The sequence below is a fragment of the Podarcis erhardii genome (genome assembly GCF_964252035.2).
Source record: "Podarcis erhardii genome assembly, chromosome: 7".
NCBI lineage: Eukaryota > Metazoa > Chordata > Lepidosauria > Squamata > Lacertidae > Podarcis > Podarcis erhardii.
Window position 1 is genome coordinate 25145016 of NC_138511.1, and position 23657 is coordinate 25168672.

At 41.8% G+C, this 23657-nt stretch overlaps 1 protein-coding gene across 3 annotated transcripts; it reads left to right on the plus strand.

The window, feature by feature from the left end:
* Positions 1 to 685: 685 nt before the first annotated feature.
* On the plus strand, positions 686 to 22597 carry CDC42 (cell division cycle 42). Of its 3 annotated transcripts, none has more exons than XM_081871400.1 (6): positions 686 to 811; positions 10650 to 10791; positions 14692 to 14764; positions 16130 to 16239; positions 16352 to 16549; positions 21190 to 22597. In XM_081871400.1, the coding sequence occupies exons 2-6, from the start codon at positions 10687 to 10689 to the stop codon at positions 21277 to 21279; spliced, it is 576 nt and encodes a 191-aa protein (XP_081727526.1). In that variant the 5' UTR covers positions 686 to 811; positions 10650 to 10686; the 3' UTR covers positions 21280 to 22597. The 3 variants fall into 3 exon arrangements, with proteins under 3 accessions (XP_081727526.1, XP_081727528.1, XP_081727527.1); XM_081871402.1 differs by lacking the exon at positions 21190 to 22597 and adding an exon at positions 19706 to 19895; XM_081871401.1 differs by having other exon boundaries at positions 759 to 853.
* Positions 22598 to 23657: the final 1060 nt, after the last annotated feature.

A 23657-nucleotide genomic window follows, 5' to 3' on the forward strand; every position in this document is an offset into this window, starting at 1 on the left:
GGCTACCCCAAACTCACCGTCAAATCACATGTCTGTGGCCACAGCATAAACCACAAAAATCATACATCCATGGTTCAGAATATTTTTTTTCTTGTTTTCCTCCTCTAAAAACTAGGTATGTCTTATGGTCAGGTGCGTCTTATGGAGCGAAAAATACGGTATTTTATTTCGTAATAATAAATACAATTCGCTCAGACTTCTTATGCCAGAGATGCTGAGGAGGCTAAATCCTGAGAGTCATGGTCAAACTGTCTAGATCTGCCTACTTCCTATGTCCAAGGCCAAAATAAAGAATAGCCAGGAATCTGCTTGCTGCAGACAGGCAGGCTAAACTACAGTTCCTGGGAACTGCCTGGTATTTGACCGTAATAAAGATGGATTCGTTGGTTGCAGTTCCCAGGACTGGGACCTGGGAGAGAGAGCTGAGTTCAGATCCCACCCCTTCAGCCATGAAGGCTCTCACCGGGTGTGACCTTGGAGTCAGTCTCGGCCGACCTCACAGGGTTGTTGTTGTGGGGGGGTATTGTATTGAGGAGTGGGGGAGAGAACCGCGTACACCCCCTTGGAGGAAAAGGAATGCCCTATCAACGCCGTAAATAAATAGAAATAGGCTCCGCTCATCCGCTCCCCCTCCCACTCGAAACGACGAAGCCTCTGTTCCGTTCCCGGAGCCCCGCCTCCTGCGGAGCGCGGTGACGTCAGCGCGCACGCCCCGGCCCTCCTCCCCCTCCCGCCCTTGCTGCCCAGGCGAGGAGACCCCGCAGCGAGCTGCCAACGCCCGGCGGAGGAGAGCGAGAGCGCCCTGCGTGAGGTAAGGCGCTGGTGCCGCCGAGGCGAAGGCGGACGGGCCCGGGTGTGTACGGAGAGGGGTCGCGGGTGGAGGGGGGGGGGACGTTTTCTTCTTGGCGGTGGGGCGGAGGCGGCGCGATGGGGGGAAGACGCCGCCGCTGTCGCCCTGGGTTTTTTTTTTTATCCTTTTCCGCTTGATTGACGGGGGGGAGGGGAAACGGTTTCCCGAGCGAGGTGGGGGAGGGGCGACCGGAAGCTCCGTGAGGAGGAGGAAGAAGAAAGGACGAAAGAGGGGGAGGGGGGCTACTGGCGGAGGATGGGGGGGGCGTCCGTTAGGCTCTTTATCCGCGCGCCCCGTTTATGAGGAGACAGTTCCTCTTCTCCCCACCAGCACCATCCTGAGGGCGGACACCGGGCCGCCTTTCCGCCGGCTTCCCTTCTCTACCGGCTGGCCTCCCCGCTCGGTCTTTTCCCCCCTTTCTTCCTGTCTCGGTTCCCCCCCTCCCCCACATTCCTCCGTGTATATCCCCGCCGCAATCTCCCCCCCGCCCCAAGCTGGGCGTGGACGGGGCCCTCGCCAATGCAGAGGAAGGGGAAGAGAGAGAACAGGGACGGGTCTCTCTCTCTCTCCCTCCCCCCCCCCCATCCAGGCCTATATGGAGCAGGCCTTTTTAGTCTGCTTCAGACCCGCTTGAAAGAAAGGGCTCCCCCAAATGCACGTTTGGGTTAAAACGTGCATTCCTAATGTATAAAAACATTTTGCTATATATATGTTTGAGTGGCGGGCGGTGCTCCTGTTGGATCAGGCCCCCGACCCAGCACCTGGAGACCATTCGTGGCCGGATCTAAGGGGGGCTGCCACAAGAGCCCCTGCTGCTTCACAAATATATATATGTGTGTGTGTATAGTGAAAAAAAATCGGTCTCAAAATGCATGTTTGGGTGTAAAGTGTGTCCTGGGCCTGAAAAAGGCAGAAGAGACCCGGTCTCTGGCCCACCAGAATACAGGGCAGGGTGGGAGGATCTTTCTTGAGGTGGTGGGGATGTCCCTTTGCCTCCCAGCTGCGAGCAGCACCCTCCCCCATGACAGGCCCTCTGAATGCTGGAAACTGTTAAGAAAGAGGCAGGAGGAGGGGGAGAGAAATGGGGGATTCCATTGACTATGACCCTGCCCCCCCCATCTTGTGAGGGGCTTAGGGAGCAGATGGGAGGACAGGTTTCTTACCCTGGGAGGGACTTGGGAGGAGAGGACAGACCCCTGCTTCCAGTGGGCTTCCAGTGGAGCAGAGAGGCTGGCGGAGGAAAGGGGATCTCTGTTGGCATGCCCCTGACTCTCACCCTTGCCCTCAGGGGGTGTTACAGAGAGTGAGAGAAGAGGTTTCTGCTCCAGAAGGGATTACAGAGGATAGGATGGTAGGCCCCTGTCTCTTGACAGGTCTGTAATGTAGGACACTGCCAAGAGAGAGATGTCAGTGAAGGGGGTCCCTGTGGAAGAGGTCTCTCCTTCTGATGGGCTTGCAAAGGGTGACAGGGCAGGTCCCTGTATTGCAGTACAGAAGGAGATACGTTGAAGAGGGAAATGGAGTTTTGTAGACAGGTTGTTGTCACTGAGAATATAGGAAACGGAAAGGAGGGAGACAACATGGAGAGGAAAATGGAGGGAAAACATACTCTATAGTTATTTTGTATTCAGGCTTAGCTAAAATAGGGGATGATAATAATGCTGATCTCCTAATTAGGATTGCAGCCAGTTTATGTGTGAAGTGCTGTGAGTTCTAAATGCTATGGATTGCATGCAGTTTTGAGTACAGTAGTTGCATTGAAATCCATGGGACAAGTTAGCCATGATTTGCCTCAAGTCCTGTCGATTTCATTGTGGCTACATGCAGCAAATGTAGTCTGAACCCAAAACTGGTGTAATATATTTCCCTTCTCTGCAGTATGAAAACCATAATCACTCCCTACCCACCCCCACTCCAAAGCTGGTGAATCAGTAGAGAGGTTTAACTACTATTCAGGAAGTATTTCTCTCCTCTCCCTTGTCCTCTGCTGCCAGAAACTCCATAGGTGGGCTTAGGTAAGGTATGGGGAACCTTTGGCCCTCCAGATGTCACTGATCTACAATTCACTTGCCCTAGCAAGTGTGGGCAATGACCAGGATTGATGGGCCTTAGATGAAGCTGCTCCAACCTAAGACTTTCCCCATCTGTGATATTTGGAAGAGGATGCTAATATTTCTGGCCTATTTCATAAGACTGTTGTCAGGGTTGATGTAAGTTAATGTATATTGAGTACCTTGAACATCTTTATTGGTATTCTCTGTCCTGCCACCTGCAGTATGTGAATTAAAATACCAATAATTCAGTGGCTAGGAGACTGGAATTGGCTAGGTGACACATAGACAAGCCACCCTTTCTGTCTTAGCCTCGCAGTCAGATATACATTGCTCTCCATGTATATAGATGTTTATGAAAGATCAAGGAGACAGATTGCTGATCTTTAGTGGTACTATATCACCGCCTTGCATTAAGAAGATCCTCTGACTTTAGACAGAAAGGGATCCCATGCATCTGGGTGAATAAGTGGGGAATAAGTGGGAGAGGACGGACTCCCCCTCCCAGTCTCTTTCATTTTCATGTTGGCCATGAAGAAGGGGAAACCTCCTTGTTTGTGGGCAGCCTGGAAACTAAGCAGGCATTTTTAATTTTATAGCCTGCTAGAAGGGCCACTAGCTTACATTTGTATGTTGGCTGAGGAGAAACACAGCCCAATAGCCCACTTAGTAGGCAAGTTTAAGTAAGGCTAGAAACTTTAGTGACTTATTTATGAGGCTGTTGTTTCATGACAATAATAAGAGCAGATTTGAGGTTCTTAATGCACTCCTTGAATCTATAACTTCACTGTGGCTGGGTGTTCACAAATCTTAAAATCTACCACACAGAACAGAATACATTACAGTACTTTCACAGAATAAATTGCATGTTGCAAACAATTGGCATATGGAGCTGCCTTGTACTGAGTCAGTCCACTGTTCTACGTACAGCTGGTGTTGCAGAATGGTGGAGAGCTATCATTTGAGAAAACCCTGATTCACATTTCAGCTCTGCACAAGTGGGTCTTAGGAAGGGTACTCTCTCCCAGCATCAGTCCTCTTCTTTCGCCTGCCCCCAAATCTGCAACATGGGGATAATACAGCTGCTTTAGAGCAGCTGTAGTCAACTTCTGACCTATATGTTGTTAGACTTCAACACTCTTCATCCCTGACAGTGTGCCGTGTTTAGCTGGACTGATGAGAGTTGTGGTCCAAGAAACCTCTGGAAGGCTTCAGTTTGCACACCCTTGCTTTAGAGAATGGTTGTAAGGATTATTTGAAGCACTTTGAAGACACTATAAATTCTCAGATTTTATTATTATCTGTCCAGATTGGGGTCCTTGGAGTGTAAGAAGGAATTGGCCAGTGGGGTGAAGCTAATGATCAAAGATGGTGTTAAGTGGAATGAGATTTTGTTGTGAATTTTTTTGCTTGCAAGTTTATTAAAGGGGAAAACAAAAAGACAGTTTACTTTCACAGTACAATAAACATCCATCTTAATTTACACACACAGTTTGATATATGTTTTCTCAATAGGTACCAAAATGAAGTTGGTGTTTATAGAAAGTGCATTCAAATGTAGCAAGGTTTTGAGATCTTCAAGCTATTGCCTAATAGTCACCTACACATCTGTGTATGTGGCTGCCAGAAATAATTGAGCCTTCTGCACAACTAATTTGAGACCTTCTAAATGCATATTTGTTTTGTTGGTTTCATTGCAAAGTGAGGTGGTAATTCCTTTCAACTAGCTTATAAGAACATAAGAAGCTGCCTTATACCGAATCAGACGATTGGTCCAGTTAGCTTTGTATTGCCAGCACTTAACTGGCAGTGAGTGATCTGCCAGGGTTTCTTGCAGGGATCTTTCCCAGCCCTGGAGATGGCGGGAATTGAACCTTGGACCTACTGTATTGAAGGCAAATGTTCTGCCACTGAGCTACAGCCCTTATTATCAGTCTTACTGCTGTGTGTAAAAGTACAGTGAGTTATTGGGTACCCAGGTATTGAGACCACCAGAAGCATGCTTTCTGTTAACAAATATTGTACTGGAAGAATGTTCACAGAAATCTTGTGATGGAAACTCCTTAGGTTGTTTGAGCCTGTATGCGTGCAATGAGGTGTATGCAATACAAGGATCAGTTATTTATTCCAAGCATGGACACTAAAAGGACAGCCATAAAAGCCATTTTACTTTGTAATTAAACTCTCTGCATATGGCTGCAAACTTGTCTTTTCTCATAGTGTGCTTGTGCATGTTCTAATAATTAGATATTGATACATGTTGACTAGCATCCAGCATAGACTGAATCATGTAATAGTACTTTTTGGTATAGAAACTCCCTATGAAGCTTCCTTTGTGATAAGAAAGAAGCAAATGGTAACGTGGTACTTTCTGTAGTGGCTCTGTGTTTGTAGTCTTCTTTGCCTAGGAATTGATGCACTTAATCTGACCTTGAAGCTATGTACTGCCTGTTAGCTATAAATCAAATCCCCTAATGTATGTGTCCAGAGAAGTTAACCCAGATATTTCTTGTGCATTTATGCAGACAGATGATAGATGGTGTTAGAAAAATGTCAGCCATGTTCACCCAGAATAATTCTCATTGATTACTGTAGGGCATTTGGAGGACTTTACGGTGGGTTAGTAGCCACCCAGGGAGTATGTGGGCAAATCTCAGTTTACAGAGAGAGTAGCACCTCTTTACAATACAATTGGTTTTAGAGGACAATGTTTCTAGAAAGATGGGACAAATTATATACTGCTTTAACTATTGTAACACTTTAGTCTAGTTGAATTGTGTCTGCAAAAATCGTTGTTTACTTGTTTGCTTAGCAAAGCAATCAGCAAGCTGTTCTTTTTTTAATTTATTTTGTATTGCTTGTTAATCTAACAGTTTCCTTTTCCTATTCCTTTTTATCTCCATTGCATAAACTTGAGGTTTCTATCTGAGGATGGGTGTGTGTGTGTGTGTGTGTGTGTGAGAGAGAGAGAGATTGACGTGAATCTTTCGAAATTGTGATTGCAAGAGTTCTACTTCATATTACTTTTCCCATGCAATTGTTTTCAGGTTTCCCAACCTTTCTGGGTCCAGGGAGCATTTGGAAATCTAAGAAACTGTGGTGGGCACCACAGGATACAGTTTTCAGAGAAGAAAACTGGCAGTGCGCAGACTCTGCCTTCAGCAGGCAGAGCATGTACATCCCCACAAACCAATAAAACACAGACAAAAGAAAAAGTCTCTTACTATGCATACGAAGGACAGGCAACCCCCCCCCCATTACAACCCCAAAGCTTAAAAATAAACCCTCATTATTATTTTTTTAAAAACCATAAAATAGAGATAGGCAGAGGGCCTTGGCAAGCATCAGTGATGTGTCTGAGAACACTGTGGTGCCCATGGGTGTTACATTCATCAATTATTTTTTAAGGAAAGGTTAAAAGTCATGTCCATTATGCATATGTGAATTTTTAATTCATATCTTATGAAAGCAATGCATTCAGTTTTATTTAGCATGTTGTTGAGGTCTTTTATTTTAATGGAACCTGGATCCAAGGGCTCAATGAGACATTCCTAAATTAACCTGTTATATTGGACTGGTAGTAGCACACTTGCCTACTTTAAAGATCTTGATTATACTTTATATTTGTCATTTTAAATCAGGGTTTCTCACACTTGTGAGTCATGACCCATGTGAATACTAACATGTTCCTGTGTGGGTCACACAATGAATAGCTATTTTCATTTTGGGGGCTCCCCCTTTTTTTTTGCTAGACTGATTGCTATCTGTTTATTATTTATTTGTTGCATTTATATCCCACCTTCTCTGAAGGAGCTCAAGGTGGTGTCCATTGCTCTGCCCCTCTTCACAACAAATCTGTTGAGGTAGGTTGGCTGAGAGGCAGTGAATGACTCAAGGTCACCTAGTGAGCTTCATAACTGAGTGGAGATTTGAACCCTGCTCTCCCAGGTTCTAGTTTTGACACTCTAAACCAGGCATCCCCAACCTTCGGCCCTCCAGATGTTTGGGACTACAGTTCCCATCATCCCTGACCACTGGTCCTGTTAGCTAGGGATCATGGGAGTTGTAGGCCAAAACATCTGGAAGGCCGCAGGTTGCGGATGCCTGCTCTAAACACTACACCACACTAACTCTCTTGCTATTATGTGGTTCCTTTAAGACATAGGCTTGCTTCCCCCTGCCTCTGTCATGCTTAAATTCTACTCAAATATATTTAAAGATGAAAAATTAAAAATGAAAAATTTGTTCAGTGTTAACTACTGATGAGGTAGTCTTAGCTTAGAAATGTTCATGAAGAACTGCTTTAAACCAAGCTATAACAATGCTCTCTTTTTTCTATTAGTGTGTGTCAGAAGAAATTAGCATAGTGAGTTTAGGAAGAGTGCAGCTGGTTATTATTTGTGTGGAATTCAGGTAGCTTCTTAGATTTCAGGGCACCAGTAATTCTTTTGATAAATAATCCAGGGGTCTGTTGACTCTATTGCTAGGAGCTTCTGTGAAGCAAAGCATCTGCTCAGTGCTCTTCATCTCCTTGTTTCTAGTGTGTGTGTTCTGCTATTTGGAATATGTAATCTGAACAGGGTGATGATGTGTGTGGGAACATGTTTTTCATTTCACCTCAAAATTAGGAAAGCAAATACCAGGGTGAATACTAAAAAAAAGTCAGGATTGTATTTTTTGTTTTCTTTAAACGGTATCATCCAGTGCTTTCAGGTTTAAAACAACAGTTGAAACTAATATATACCTAGTTTTAATCTCTAGATACTCACTCCATACTTTCTAAAATACTTTTCTCATACTTTTACATGTAATGAGATTAGAGAAAAATCTACCTTTGGGCATCAAAGCATTATAAGTATGGCACAGTGTTTGTCATCTGTGTATTGTGGGCTTGATACTGGGATCTAACAGTAGCCCCACTCAGAAAAGAATTTATTACTGGTGTTCAGATTCCATCTCTGGTTCACAAAAATAATCCACTGAGCCTACCTATATGAGCTCATATTCTTGTTTTAAGCCCTTTAACTATCTAAATTTTGCAGGTATGACCACTTTCAGTTAATGTTTGTGGTTGTGCTAGTCCTTTTTCTGGAAAGGTAGTTATCAGAGTCAACAAATTTTGGCTTATTTAGCCAGCTAAAATGTATTATCGTGGCCCTGCCCCACCCCTTTCAGGAAAGGGCAGGGTCTTCTAACATTATGTTGAGTGTTGTTCGCCACAGCTGAGGAGAGGAATGGAGCCATGTCCCCATTCCATTAAACTTCAGAAAGCAGCAAGACGTCTTGTGTCTCAGGCTCAGCACAGGATCAGGAACAGCCCTTACCATTTCCCAATGCTGCTGAAGTCAGACCTTCATGTTTTTCCAAGCATCGAAGAATACTGGAGAGTCTTGCTTGACCATGGGCTCTCTCCAGAGCAAAATACATATTTTCAGGTCAGGGCAGTTGTGGATATGGGCTGTGTTAGTAAAGCTTCTTATTTACTCTTACAGGTTAGTATAAAGGTTGTACTTGTGTTTGACCACTTATGGCAGATTGTTAGTCTACACTTTGCTTTACAAAATGGAAACTTCATTTAAATTAGTCATAGCTGCATAATTGTTTGAACCAGGCTACCCTGAAAATGATCAGTGGATTTTCCTTTTAGTTTACTCTTCCGATCTGAAGGGTAGTATATGTAAGATTAGAAGAGCTACCTATCTTCCTTTGGTGGCTGGTATGGTGAAGTCTAAGAATGGGTAACATTCCTGTTGGTTGACTTTTGTAGGAACACTTTGTGAACTAGGTAAAATGTGACACTTGTGAGAGAAGGAAAGTCAAGAAAGCTCTACTGAGATTACATCTCACAGTAAGGTGTGGCTTGTGCTCAAAGTGGGTGGGCGTGCATCAGAAGGCCCTGTTAAGTAGTTGTGCTGCCATAGCTGAGCATCAGCATAAGGACTTTACTGAGTGAGGTATGCTTTGATGAGAGGGTGTTAACAAGTGTTAGCAAAGCTTTCTAAATAATGCTTCTTAACTGCTAAAGGCAAGCTAGATGTATGCCCTCCCACCTTATCCAATATTCCTCAGTACTTTTCCAGTCCTACTTCCGTGTTGGTGTGTCTCTGCAAAAGAGATAGTAAAGCACATAGATGAAAGGAACAAGGCAAAGTACAGTGACTCAAAGGAGAACACACCCAACAGTAGGAGGGAGCTGTGACCTCATCGATCAGTGTGTATCTATGCTGTTAGAAGTAAGAACAATGTACTTATCTAGATGAAGGAAACACAGTGGTACCTTGGTTTATGAACTTAATCCGTTCCGGAAGTCTGTTCTTAAACCAAAGCATTCTTAAACCAAGGTGTGTTTTCCCATAGCAGCGGGGGACTCAGTTTACAAATGGAACACACTCAACAGGAAGTGAAACATGTTCTTATTCCAAGGCAAAGTTCACAAACCAAAACACCTACTTCTGGGTTTGCAGCGTTCTTAATCCCAAATTGTTCATAAACTAAGCTGTTCTTAAACCAAGGTACTTTTGTAGCTATCTTAGCATTTCAAACAGTGAAAATCTGGACAGGAAAGTCTTCAAGCTATTTTTAAGGAAAATTGCAAAAAACAACACTGCCAACAAGGCTTGCCATACGTCTGGATTTCCCCAGACACTTATTTTTTTGTGATTTCTACCCGGACTTCTTCCGACTGCAGTATTCTGGGAAATTCTGGACACATGGCAACCCTAAGGTAGCTGTACTAAATGGGGCTTTTTAAAGGAAGTGGGCAGCATGCATATGTATGCATATGTAACTTTCTGAAATGTTTCATATTCAGAAAAGTGCATTAACCTCTCACCACAGTAATAGCAAAAAGAGCGGCATCTGATTTGTATTTCCTTTAATAACTGGAAACTGATTTAGAGCACCAAAGGGCGGAATTAGATGCCATGTCAAGCCATATTTTGAAGGGTTCGTTTTAATGTTATTGATCTCAAACAGGCCAAAAGGTGTGGTGCGAAAGATAGTAATTTTCCTATGTAGTAGAAATTGTTTCTGAAATTAAAATATCAATTGTTTAGTGTGTGTGTTTGGTTGGCTAGGATGTCATTGTTACTTCTGGGTGTCTACTTGCAAAACAGGAAGGAAAGGGCTTGTGGTTAGAAGGCAGATTCCAGCTGTGGTACCGGATATGTAGGCTGGAGGTCCCCAGCTTGGCAAGAGCAAGACATTTAAAGCTTGTTATTAACTTTGAAATTCAGATTAGATAGAAATTGAAGTGGGTTGAGATGTATGTATATATCACATTTCTTCCTAGACAAAATCATACAAAATGCACATAGATCATACATAAATACTTGCTTCTTTCTTGTTCCTAACCTTAGAGTATTTGAAAGTAGGGGAGCATTAATGGTGAATACCTTTTAAATAACGTGTCAGTAACTTTTTAGCAATGTTTTCTCCATCATGTAGGCCCTTTGAGCTTCCATGAAGGTTTATTGGGTTTCCAAGTGATGAGGAAATAAAACTAGAGCCCAACTTGAAATTATTCTTTAATCAATTGTGGTTCCTTATCAGATGTTGAGAAGAAAAATAGATTCCTCCTGAAAGTCTCTTGCCTCTGAATTTTTTGTTTCAACTTTTTAGCTGCTTCAACTGTCATAGACCTGTTTGACTAAAGTTATTGGGTTGCTAATACAGAAGCTGTAATAGTGATCAAAAAATATTTCCCATTGTACAAAATTATAAAAAATATGCAATTGTTTTCTTTCTAGATTAATCTTGGACCTGATAAAGTAGCAGACTTCAGCTATGCAGACGATTAAGTGTGTAGTTGTGGGTGATGGTGCTGTTGGTAAAACATGTCTTCTAATTTCTTACACAACAAATAAATTCCCCTCTGAATACGTACCAACGGTGAGTAAAGAGTAACATTTTTATATTTTTCTTTTCTGTGCAACGTGGGGAATAGGGAATCTTAACGCTGTCAGTTAAATTACATACTGGTACATGTATATCATTAGTTGATTCCTGTATTTTATGAGTTTTCGCTTTTAGCAATATTGTGTATACATGATATGGCTGTGGCATTGTATTTTTGTATGTTTTACCATGTTTCTGAATCCATATTCTGTTTGAGGGAATCAGTATTTCTCCTAGCATGTAGATATGGTAATTTGCAGACTCCTTTGTTGAGGCCATTGGTTCTCAGTTCATATAAGTAATTATATAAGTCTCTAGTTTGCTCTGTCAACTATATTTGATCACTACACAGGTGTAAAATTTCTGATTTTTTAAAAATAAAATTTGAAATGTATGTAGTACTTAATCAGTCTTTAAAGACCATGAAAAGTATATAGCACATAAATTGTACTGTTTGGTAACAGGTGCATTTATGACTCTTTAAACGACAGAAGCCTTAGTTTTATTCAAACTGTAATTACAGATGTATCCAGCATTTGAGATGGAGTAGCAAGCTCATGGGGGTGGGGGACAGAAAATCTGCAACACCAGTGGAGGCAGTGGGATAAGCATACACATAAGCTATAATCCCTCTTTCAGAGAGATTCCAATTTATTTGCAACAGAAAAAGCAGAACTAGAGACTGACTCTAACTTAACAGGTCATAGTATTGATGATGATGATAATAATTTATTATTTGAACCCTGCCCACTCTGGGCGACATTAAAATGTCACACATTAAAAACTTCCCTAAACAGGGCTGCCTTCAGATGTCTTCTAAATGTCAGGTAGTTGTTTATCTCTTTGACATCTGATGGGAGGGCGTTCCACAGGGCAGGTGCCACTACCAAGAAGGCCCTCTGCCTGGTTCCCTGTAGCTTTGCAGTGAGGGAACTGCCAGAAGGCCCTCGGCGCTGGACCTCAGTGTCCAGGCAGAACGATGGGGTGGAAACGCTTCTTCAGGTATACTGGCCCGAGGCCATTTAGGGCTTTAAAGGTCAGCACCAACACTTTGAATTGTGCTCGGAAACGTACTGGGAGCCAATGTAGGTCTTTCAGGACTGGTGTTATATGGTCTCGGCGGCTGCTCCCAGTCACCAGTCTAGCTGCCGCATTCTGGATTAGTTGTAGTTTGCGGATTACCTTCGAAGGTAGCCCCACGAGGAGCGCATTGCAGTAGTCCACACGGGAGAAAACTAGAGCATGCACCACTCTGGCGAGACAGTCCGTGGGCAGGTAGGGTCTCAGCCTGCATACCAGATGGAGCTGGTAGACAGCTGCCCTGGATACAGAACTGACCTGTGCCTCCATGGACATCTGTGAGTCCAGAATGACTCCCAGGCTGTGCACCTGGTCCTTCAGGGGCACAGTTACCCCATTCAGGAGTCCTCCACACATAATTAAATATGGATGTTGAGTTTTGCTTTTTTAGTTTCAGAAAAAAATGATGAGCTTGAATATTGAGTTAAATTACTAAGTAGTACGGTGTTATAAATTTTTAATCACAGCACAAAGTAAGTGTAGTAGTAATTGTGGTCAAAATGAACCACATGAAAGCCACATGCCACTTTTAAAAATGTTTACCTATAAATCAGGCATGGGCAAACTTGGCCCTCCAGATGTTTTTGGGACTACAGTTCCCATCATCCCTTACCACTGGTCCTGTTAGCTAGGGATGATAGGAGTTGTAGTCCCAGATCATCTGGAAGGCCAAGTTTGGCCATGCTTGCTATAAATACTAGCGTCACAAGCCTTTATTTATTCAGTAACAATGTCTGGAAGATACTGAAATTCAATTCTGAATTCTTATTTTACTTCAATAAATTTCAGAAACTGAAGGTTTCAACAGATTGAAACAAGCCTTTCTACTCTAAACTATTATTTTATTTCTTGATCTTGGTATTCGTAAACATAGACAACGTTTTCACTTGATGGAGAATCATTGAATTGTGAGATCTCCATGTTTACAGTATGCTAAAAGTGGAATTACTTATCACTTACCTTAAAGAATAATTACATGATTATTGGAAAGCATTTTGATAGTGTAAAGATAAAATAGTATTTTAAGCTTAAACCTTAAGGCTTAAAAGTATTTTCTTCATTCTGAAAAAGAGGGTTCAGAAGAGGGAATTTTTTCCCGTGTTTTCCCCTATGTCTCTAATTTTTCCACTGGAAAACTTAAAGACTTTGGCAGATTATTTTTTCCCCAGTTGTCTTCCATACCTTTACATCTCTAACCCCTACACCTTAGCAATTAATGGATCTTCTGTGCTCTACAGTAAATCATTGTATTTTGTTCTCACTCATATCTTAAGGATGTGAGCAGCTATGCTTTGAGCTGTCTTCTTTTGGCATTCCTTTGATCTTCCCTTCAGGCTATCACATCTTGGTTCTCATAATAGCATGATAAAGCAAACCAGGGCTTTCTGGTGTAAGACAAGTTCCTCTAGTTATGATAAGAGCATAGACCCCCCTTATAAGTTACTGTGGATTGCTGCCTAACTAAAGGCTTATCTTTAGATCAGTATAGTATCCCTTTAGGGACGCGGGTGGCGCTGTGGGTAAAACCTCAGTGCCTAGGACTTGCTGATCGTATGGTTGGCGGTTCGAATCCCCGCGGCGGGGTGAGCTCCCATCGTTCGGTCCCAGCTCCTGCCCACCTAGCAGTTCGAAAGCACTCTTAAGTGCAAGTAGATAAATAGGTACCGCTTTATAGCGGGAAGGTAAACGGCGTTTCCGTGTGCTGTGCTGGTGCTGGCTCGCCAGCTGCAGCTTCGTCACGCTGGCCACGTGACCCGGAAGTGTCTTCGGGCGGCGCCGGCTCACGGCTTATAGAGCGAGATGAGCACGCAACCCTAGAGTCGGACACGACTGGCACGTACGGGCAGGGTTTACCTATAGTATCCCTTTAGGGCATTCCCCCCTCTGCCACTGAATTGGTTTCCATTTAGCAAGCATGTATCTATATAGCTAAATAAAACATAAAAGTGAGTTGCTACAAAGCCATAATCTGAAGATCCTCACTTATCTCATTTGATAAAGGAAATTCTGTTGCAAGTTGGGGTCTCCACAATAGACTGTCCAGACACCCTATTTCATACTGAATATCATTGAAATTACAATTCTTTATTTCAGTTAGCATCTGAGAGAGGCTGCTGCTGTACTGCTTCAGCAGTGAAACCAAGAAACAATGGCATGATACAAAGCATTATTGTATGGTTTGCTAAGCATGGGAAGCTTGCAGTTAAGATGTTCTGTTGGAAAGGATTGTGTTCTGTGGATGTTTGCTCGCACATGCATGTAGTGTAGTAGGTAAAATGTTCAGCTTTGACTATTCTGCTACACCATAATCGGAGCCCTGAACCCATTTTTCACTAGTTGACCAATGTGCTACCTGCATTAAGATGTAAATGTTAACATAAACTTGAACCTTTTTAAGATTCGAGTCTTAATAAAAGTTTCAAATCTGCTTGTTCAGCTTTAAAAATGAGAGAGAGAAAGAAACAATTGTGCTATTTATTTTAACTACTTGTTACAATCAGTTTTTTCATTTGATTTTCAGTAGACAAGAGTGGGCTATAGTTTTACTGTGTTGCTTACTTTATGCTTTGTACTTCATAACGGTGGTAACTGCAAATTTTGAAGAATATAATAAGGTTTTTGTAAGCTGCTTTTTATTGGCAGGTGTGCCAACTTCAATGTCGTTGTGTCTAGTGGTGATAATTGAACTCAGCCATCTGATAGGTCATGAACACAAAGTCACACTTCTGTTTTGACTGTTGGTTTACCTGCCTGTGTATGGCTCATGTTTAGAAGGTGATGTTTTCACTCTGCCTCTTCTCTCTTATCCCCCAGGTGTTTGATAACTATGCTGTAACAGTGATGATTGGTGGAGAGCCATATACCTTAGGCCTCTTTGATACAGCAGGTAAGCTCTCTTTTGAAATTAAACCCATGGAGAAAGCAGGTGACTTTGTTTCCTAGCTGCTTACCTAAATTTTCAAGACTGGCTTTCGATTTTTGAAAAAAACTTTCAACCATCAAGTATACACAGAATTGCAGGACATGACTGTATTACGTGGTCAAAGCAGTGTTTTCCAGTTGACCCCAGGTGATGAAGCTCAGTCTCTTGTTATCCTGCATCTGTAACGTCTTAGGCAGCCTTTAAGCTCAGACCATTTTGTGAAGGTGTGAAAGGGATTTAAAATATAGTGGAGAGACTCTTACTCTTCTAGTAAAAGTGGCTGTTTCAGCTAGAATTGAGAACTAATCTGGTAGGCACTTCTCTTGGGGGACTAGAGAAGGAACAGAATGAAGATGAACAGGACAGTAAAGGGAAAGAAGTAAAGAGGAAGAAGCCATTGTAACAGGAAGAGTAGAAGGGAGGATGTAGCATAGTTTGTGAGAATGGGGGAAGGTTTATTGTATTAGTTCATCTGAGGTGTATGAAATAGCATAGTTCACCCTTTGTGGCTATGTTATGCAGTATGTTGTCTTAAGGATTGTGTGTGCACACTTCTGTTTCCAATCCAGGAATGCTACTTTGGCAGCACTCTATCCTTTCTTGCCTTTAGGCAGGGTGGACATTGCCATTCATACAGCTTTCATGATGTTTCACAGTATTTCTAGGTTGTGAAATTAAGCACAGAGGGTGACTAAGGCTTCCAGTTCTTGCCTGGCTGGGATGGGCACTTATGCATAGATGGTGTAGTGCATGTGAGTAAGCGCTGTGGCAGATCAGCAGGGAGGAAGGATGGTTCCAGTGGAGTTGTTGCTTGCCAAATTCTGGTCAGTGGAGAGCAGTGTCTACTTCTCACAGGGTGATTTGGCAATTTGCAATGTGCATGGCAGTAATAGGCTGCTTTTTCTCTGGATGAAGTGGAGAATTGCTTCTGCTTATCTGCCTGACATCAGAGTAAGTCAGACTCATGGCACCTGTGGTATTGGTATCAAAGAATTCTTCCAACATGGAACTGAAAATCTCAGGCTGAATTTCTTAGGGTATTTATACCACCATTCTATAAAATAATCAAGGTGGCTGCTTGATCTGGTTTCCGGTTGATAAATTGATATACTAGATGAAAATTGTCAGTTTTCTGTTGTCTGCCCATAATCTTGAGAGCATAGATAGGTGCAAGGAAGATAAGTTGTTTGGGGTGTAATAAGTTATTAATCTATGGTAGTATTCGCCCTGCCCCCCCGTATGCCTGCATAGTTATCTGGAAAAAATGGCACATTTATAAGGCCTCCCCCCTCAATATAGGCTTCTGATGTCATTTTTAAATTTTAATAGGACAGGAAGATTATGACAGATTACGGCCCCTCAGCTATCCACAGACAGATGTGTTTCTGGTCTGTTTCTCAGTGGTCTCGCCATCTTCATTTGAAAATGTGAAAGAAAAGGTGAGTATGCTTTGACCCCCAAACTAGTTTTTGTCAGGCTTTGTAAAAAGTGTCCTGTGTTGTTGGATCCTGATATTTGCATTATGACCATCACATTTTATCTTCTCTTCAGTGGGTACCTGAAATCACTCACCATTGTCCAAAGACTCCCTTTTTGCTTGTTGGGACCCAAATTGATCTCAGAGATGACCCTTCAACAATTGAGAAACTTGCCAAGAATAAGCAGAAGCCTATCACTCCTGAGACTGCTGAAAAGCTGGCACGGGACTTGAAGGCTGTCAAATATGTGGAATGCTCTGCACTCACACAGGTAAGGCTTCTCATTTGTGGTGTTCTGGACTATTTCTTTCATAGTAGAGTGGAATAGCTAAACATGCTCTTTGGCGAAGTGAGTTTTTTATGGTTCATTCTAGCTGCATGAGAAGAATTTAAATGTTTTTCACCTGAAGATACTAGAACTAGCTTCAAAAATTTATCAAGTATTTTGCACTTACTTTCTTGAGCATTTTTTACTGCAAACAAATTATTTTCCTTACACGTGTTTATCATTGGGCATATAATAGAACAAACACAAATTTTGCCAGGATGGTTAATTGTTACAAAAAACGGCTAAATTATAGTCAGATAAAGCTGTGTATCTCATCACCGTGGGTTCTGATATTCTGTAAGGGTTCTAGGTGATAGTGTGAGTGATTCTAATGCAAGAACACTAATTAAAACAAGTGGACCGGTATGATTGACAATTCAAAATCAGTCTTATCTAACACATACAGAATTGAATGAGTTTTTCACCTACCTTTGATGCACAGGGAACACCTATTAATAAAAATAAACTGATATGTGAGATAGCATACTTTACAGCTAAATTTAATGCATGTATGTTGGTGAAACAGTGGTGTTACGGAACTGCAATAGTAATTATACCTAATCAGTTGATTTTATGCATGAGAATCATGATGAACTTGCAAAATAGTAAATGGCTTAAGGTTTTGAGTTACTTTTTCCTGCATATTACTGGCACTGCAGCAAAACTACGACACCTTTTCAGAAATTAGGCTTTGTCAGGGAATTGTGACTTCCCACAAATCCCTTTCCCAAATCCCAACCAACACATAGTTGGACATGGAACTGTAATATCATCAAGCGTAGGGCTGGAAATATTTCTGCTTATAATTATGTGAATAGCATTAGGGCTTTACCTAAGTTCTCATTATCACTTGGTGGTATACGCAAGTGGTGAAACACACTGTAGTTTTGAGCTGTGACCACCAGGCGCTCTCACCCATTGCTGCAGCAGGCCCTTCTTTCTGAGATTTCATAGATTCTAACTAGAAATTCCAGCCGAAATCTTCCACATAATTCTTCCAAGTTAAGGCAACCTTTGCCAACCTGGTGCTCACCAGTTGTTTTGGACTACAACTCCCATTCGGTTGGTGGGAATTGTAGTTCAGACATTCAGAGGGCTGCATATTGGTGATAGTTAAAGTAGGGAACCTCATTACTGTATGCTGTAGCCTGTAGTTGTCTCAAATGATAATATCGCTTTTGGCCTTTTAAATGTTCCTAAACCCATTTTAGGCAAGAATTTATAGAAAACATAGTGAATTAAAAAAACAACCTGTTTTTGTGAAATGGCTTTTCAAAGGCTAGCCTGTCACAAATCTAAAACAAAGTTAACAAGCATGTTAAGCTTGAGATTGTATTTAGAACAGTTGCTTTCACACTCATAATCCAGGATCAGCTAAATTGCTTTTCTGTATAAAGGAACAAAGCAAGGGAGAAACTGCTGCTTTATGGTGTAATAGATTATACCATTACACTACTTTATTATTACTCTGATACTTGTGTAATGGAGCTGGCAAATGATTACAGCAGGCACAGGGATGCAGTCCCTGGTTGCAGGAAATCCCTTCTGTGGCTCTCCAGAGGATATTCAGCTGAGCTTACTACATGCTTGGATGATCATGTAGGCCTATTCCATGACGTCAAATCACTTAATCACTTACATCATTTTTTTTCATGAAACCTCTGTTCAGTGCAAGATTGTTTATCTAAAGCAGACAGATAAATGAAAAATGGTCTGTTTGGGGGTGGGGTGTTTGTGCTGGTAAGATGTATATTTGCAGGACCTATTTCTTTCACTCTCTGGGCTATTGGTTGCGTATAGCGCAGTAGATTTAGGCGAGTCCAGTGTCTTCAGTTTCAGTTGCAAATATTTATCTGTCAATTTGTGACAGTGGCAAATCTGTTACAGAGTTGCTGTTCCTTTTCTTAGAAATCCTGTTGCTGCAGGTTTGTGCATTGATGTGTCTGTTGTAGACAGAAATGTTTGTTCACTTGGTGTTCAGAACACACAGTTGTCTAGAGCTCCCATTTCTGATTTCTTTTACCTGTCTTAGTGACCTCAGGGGCCATAATTGCTGTTGTTGACACAGTAACTGGAGCATACCATTTTATAAGCTGGTGTGTGTTCATGCCGAAACCAGTGTTCTTGAGCTGCAATAATCCTTGCTTCCCTGGACTTTATGGCAACCCCAGAGAGGTGGTGTAGAATTGTCTTAACTCTTAACATGGTTGAGACAGTACTGATTTTTCCCATTCATTGAGAATTGCTGAAAGATTTGTTGATAGCCAGTCCTCCCAACTGCTTGTGAACAGCACTTGAGCCTACATTTACATCCATTAGGTTCTTCTACAGTTGGCAGAGCATGCTGTTAAACCATGAAAGTAGGTGGTGAGTATTTTGCTACTCATGAGTAGCAATATGAAATTGGAGAGCAGCAAATGAATTCCCGGGACATGCCACCCTATGAGGGTTCTAACCTCACCCATCCTTTGCTGTAATATCAGTAAGTTTTGAAATAACTAGAGGCTACATTTGGCCAAAAGTATTGCCTGTGGGGCTCTCCCTTCGTAATACTCTGTGTAGGTAGGTGTTGCTGCTGAAATGAACTTGACAGCAGCAGATGGTCACCCAGAGCAAGTGCCATCAGGATGTGAAATGGGAGGGACTGCAGCTGAGCAGGGCGTACCCTTAGATGAGCAACTACCTTGTGATTTTCTTGGCAGTGGTGGTGGCAGTGCCAGGAATGAGCCTTCCTGAGTAGATTTTGTTTCATTTTGAGAGGGACATGCAACTTTGAGGTGTTCACTAACACAACTACTTTTCAGCTCTTCCTTTTAACTTACAAAGCTCCTTTTGGAAAGAGATACGTTACAATATTTCACTCATAGGGTAAGAAAACATCTACAGTATCCAGGTAGCATTCTTGCTAAGCCTCTGCTGTGCTTGTCTTGTTTCCTCTTTCCCTCAAAGATCTACTTTGTTACAAAGTAAATCTGCTTTGCTGACCACCTTTATCCTGAATGCTCTTTGTATCTGCTTGTGTGAGTGTGTGTGTGTTTGTGTCTCTCTCTAATCCTCTAACCTGGCTACTATTTTTTTCTCCTTCCCTCTGTCTTATAGAGAGGTCTGAAGAATGTGTTTGATGAGGCTATCCTAGCTGCCCTCGAGCCTCCGGAAACTCAACCCAAACGGAAATGCTGTATATTCTAAAACAGTTTCCTCTTTTTTTCCTTTCTTGTTGCTGCTTCCTCTGTCCTGCTGCTGTAGAAAGTTGGTTGAAAAACAAATAAAACCATCCTGATTGAAAGAAGCTGTGTCTTTACTTAACGTCTTAGAGCAAACTCTGTATTAGCTTTTGGATTGGAAACTGCTTATACAATTCGTTATGGCTATGGAACATGAACTGGACTCGCTTAAACCTTTTGCTTCTTGGGTTGCTGGATCTTTAATAGCTTTATAAGTTAGGTTGCTAAGGGACTGAAGGTCTATTTCAAAAGTTAAACTTGAGAGGAATAAGTGAAAACCTGGTTAAGAGTTTTTATATCCAAATGAGAAGTGATGTGCAATTCATTTTCTCTCTTGTGGCTCTGTTAACTGTATTTGCATGATGATTGTACCTGACATAGTGACCTGCAAGTGATGCTGAAATGGTGAAGGATTTTCTGGTTTTCCTCTGTGCAGTGGGGCTTGCTGTTGCTTTGGCTGTTTGTGCTGTAGTGGAGTATTTGTTGGTCCTCTAAGTGGGAGGGGAAGGAAGTTTGGTGTACCTGCTACTGCTTGACAGACGTCTTAACTTCTGTTTTCAGTGACACAGTATCACTTATTTTTACTCATTCTCAAAACTTGCAACTGTAAAATGTAAAACTTCTTTAAAACAAAGTCATACCATTTGGCTTCTGTTGTCTGAAGGAAGGAAAAGACATACAATTGTAGTTCTTTACATTTCAAAATTAAAATTAGTTGTTTGTATAAATGCCTGATGAAGCATTATTCCTGTCTGCATTCATTTGCTTCAGTTTAACATTTATACACTATAGTACCTACCTGTTCATTTTCCCATTATTGAAGTCTACTACCATTCCTTGCTTCCAAGTCTACTTCTGCTGCTTCAGTAACACATGGTACGTCACACGGCTTGGCTGATTTGTGCCAAAGGATTCTCCATTCTTGCTTGCTTGCTAATCTAACCTGGGTGTCACTTGCCCCCTTTCCTTGGATCATTACTTCTTTTTCAACACAGGGGATAATGCCTTGTCATTAGCATGTGAGTTGTAATATTACTTACACACACACACACACACACACACACACACACGGTCCATGGGAATTGCTTTAGTACATATACTTCATTTCTTGAAATATTGAGACTTGCCGAAAATGTCCTCAGGCTGTTTTATAGGCTTAAATGTTGGGTGCTTTGTATTATTATTATCATTTTAAAAAACTGATAAACAAGGTTCAAACACTCGGAAAGGAATATTGCTTCACTGCAGGATCTTCTCTCTACTCAATCTTTAACTTTGTCTTTGTGGGCTTTTTAAAACACGGTTTGCTTTTAATAACCCAGAAAATGAGACAGCCCCTTTCTCTTTGCCCCTTTTCAGAAAGGCCTAAAGAATGTATTTGACGAGGCGATATTGGCTGCCCTGGAGCCTCCGGAGCCGAAGAAGAGCCGCAGATGTGTGCTGCTATGAACATCCCTTCACGGCCCCCTTCTGCAAAGCTGGTGTTGATGTCATACTAAAAGCAATGTTGAAATCAAACTAAAGATTCAGATTTTCCCATTTGTTTTTGCAATAATGACAAATGTTGTGCACCCTCTTCCCATTCGCTCCCTGTGTGAGATGCAAATGTTAGTGCTCTTCCTCCAGTGCCCTTCAGTTAGTTGAATTTTTTTAAAAAATAATAATAATAATAATATTGTATTTCAGCAAACACTGATCAGTACTAGGGTTTTTTGTTTGTTTACTGTTTAATTTCTTTGTTTTTAAAATTCAGGCATGCTTGTGGTGATTTTTCTCTGTAACAGACTAACTTTTAGGCTCTGGCCTCCAAGCCTTTCCCCATCATGCTAGGCTGGCGCTGCTTGGATTCTTTGATCTTCTGTGGCCAGCTTGCAGTCTAGGGGGAGCAGGTTTCAGTCCTTGGAACGTATTCTGGAAATGAGAATGTCCCAAAACTGGTGCTCCATTGAAGAGGGGTGTAGTTCATCCTGCACCTCCTCTGAAGTTGCCTTCGATCTGTTTCCCTTTCTTTTCTCCAAGCAGGTCAGAAATTCCCATCTTGCCCTTTAAAACATGAAATGTGTAAACAAGTCTTTTGTTTATATATTACGCCAAAAGCTTTTTTTTTTTTTTTTTTTTTGGGTGTGTAACGCACGCACACATCTACACAAACCCCACCTAACTTTGCCAATTACTAATTCATTTGTAGTTAGTTTTCAAAACTTGACATTATTAGGCATTAATTGAAAGGGGAGAACTGCATCTTTTTAAAGTTAGTGCAGTCCATTGGATTCGCTAAACAACCAGCCTCTCTCTTGGCAAGCAGAGGCTTCTGATCAGCCACATGAGTGAGATTTTGAAACCCACACATGGCCTTTGCCTGCTGTAATGGAGGGTTGAAGCTAACCAGCTGACTATGCCGCAAAACGGTTTAGCATTCTCTTTGAAGAGGGGGAAGGAGATACGCCTCCATCAGGAGAAAATATGGATGGGAAAGATGTTCAATACGGCACCTTGGGGACCAGTAGAGGAATTACCTTAAAAGTGCATTGTGTGTCAGCAGCTCTTGCCTCCCCAGGTTGTTGCTTAGTATAACACACCATGTGAGGGTCTTTGACTCCAGTGTTAATAGGGATCTTACTAGAACTATACTCTGGCTTAATATTTCTCAGTCTTCCCAAATTCTAATTCTTATAGTCTCGTTAGTGTTGAACTGATGCTTTTTTCCATGTCTAAGTTCTTTGTATATGCATTTTTCAGATGTATTAAACATAAAGTATCTTCACAAGCCCGACTGAGAATACTTTTATTTATGATTTATGTCTAAAGAGTTGAATCCAGCTAAATATTACTCACTATAGACCCATTAGAATTAATGAATCTTAGCTCATCATGTCTATTAACTTCAATGGGTCTACTCTGAGTAGGACTGAGATGGGAGACAACTTATAGTCTGTGTGTCTTTTTAAAGAAATAAGCACACTTTCCCTCCCTGAACCTCTTCTTTAGCTATGAGTTCAGGACACGCCCCCCTTTATATATATAATTTTTTTCAGGACTCACTTTTCAGCAACTAGTTTAAAACTTCCCTCCATTCTCTGCTGACTGGAGGCTTCTTGGCCAGTTTTGAGATTTATTTTGCCTTGTAGGGAGGATTTTGGAGATTTTGTTTTCACTTTGTGCATTCCAGAACCCTGTAGCGTAGAAGAAAATGTCCATTGATTACTTTATGCTTGTGGTTTGGATTTAGTATCCAAATGTGGTGCCTTTCCTCAAAAGAGAAGTTTGTTCTCTTGTTGTAAAATAACGGCAAACAAATAAAATTTTTGGCATGTCCATGAATAACTTCTTGCGCTGTGAGCTTCTAGCTATTAAAGCACATCTCAAAGCCTAGTTGAAGTAAAACATCTTCAAGAAATTCCTAGAGTAGTAGCACCCTGAGAATGGGTCACAAATGAAATGTGAGTGTTGGCTTCTAGCGCCTACTATGTATTTTGTGGGTAGGTTTTTTTTAGTGATCAGTTATTATGATGTACTTGGCTTACAGCAGTGTTCTTTATATTTTGGACAAGTCTTGGCATCTGTTCATTCAACCTGTGAGTTGATCATCCTCTGATACAGCAATTTCAATTCTGGATTTTTCATCTAAGTGTGCTCTGGTAGGGGCCCTTGTTAGACCTGATGCTTTAGTGTAGGGGTGTATAACATTTGGCCTTCCAGATGTTACTGGACCGGACTACATCTCCCACCCTTCCTGTCCATTAGTCCTGTTGGTAAGGGCTGATGGAAGTTGGCGTCCACCATCGTTGGTAGGGCGCATAGGCTAGTCATCTGTGTCCTGTTTGGCC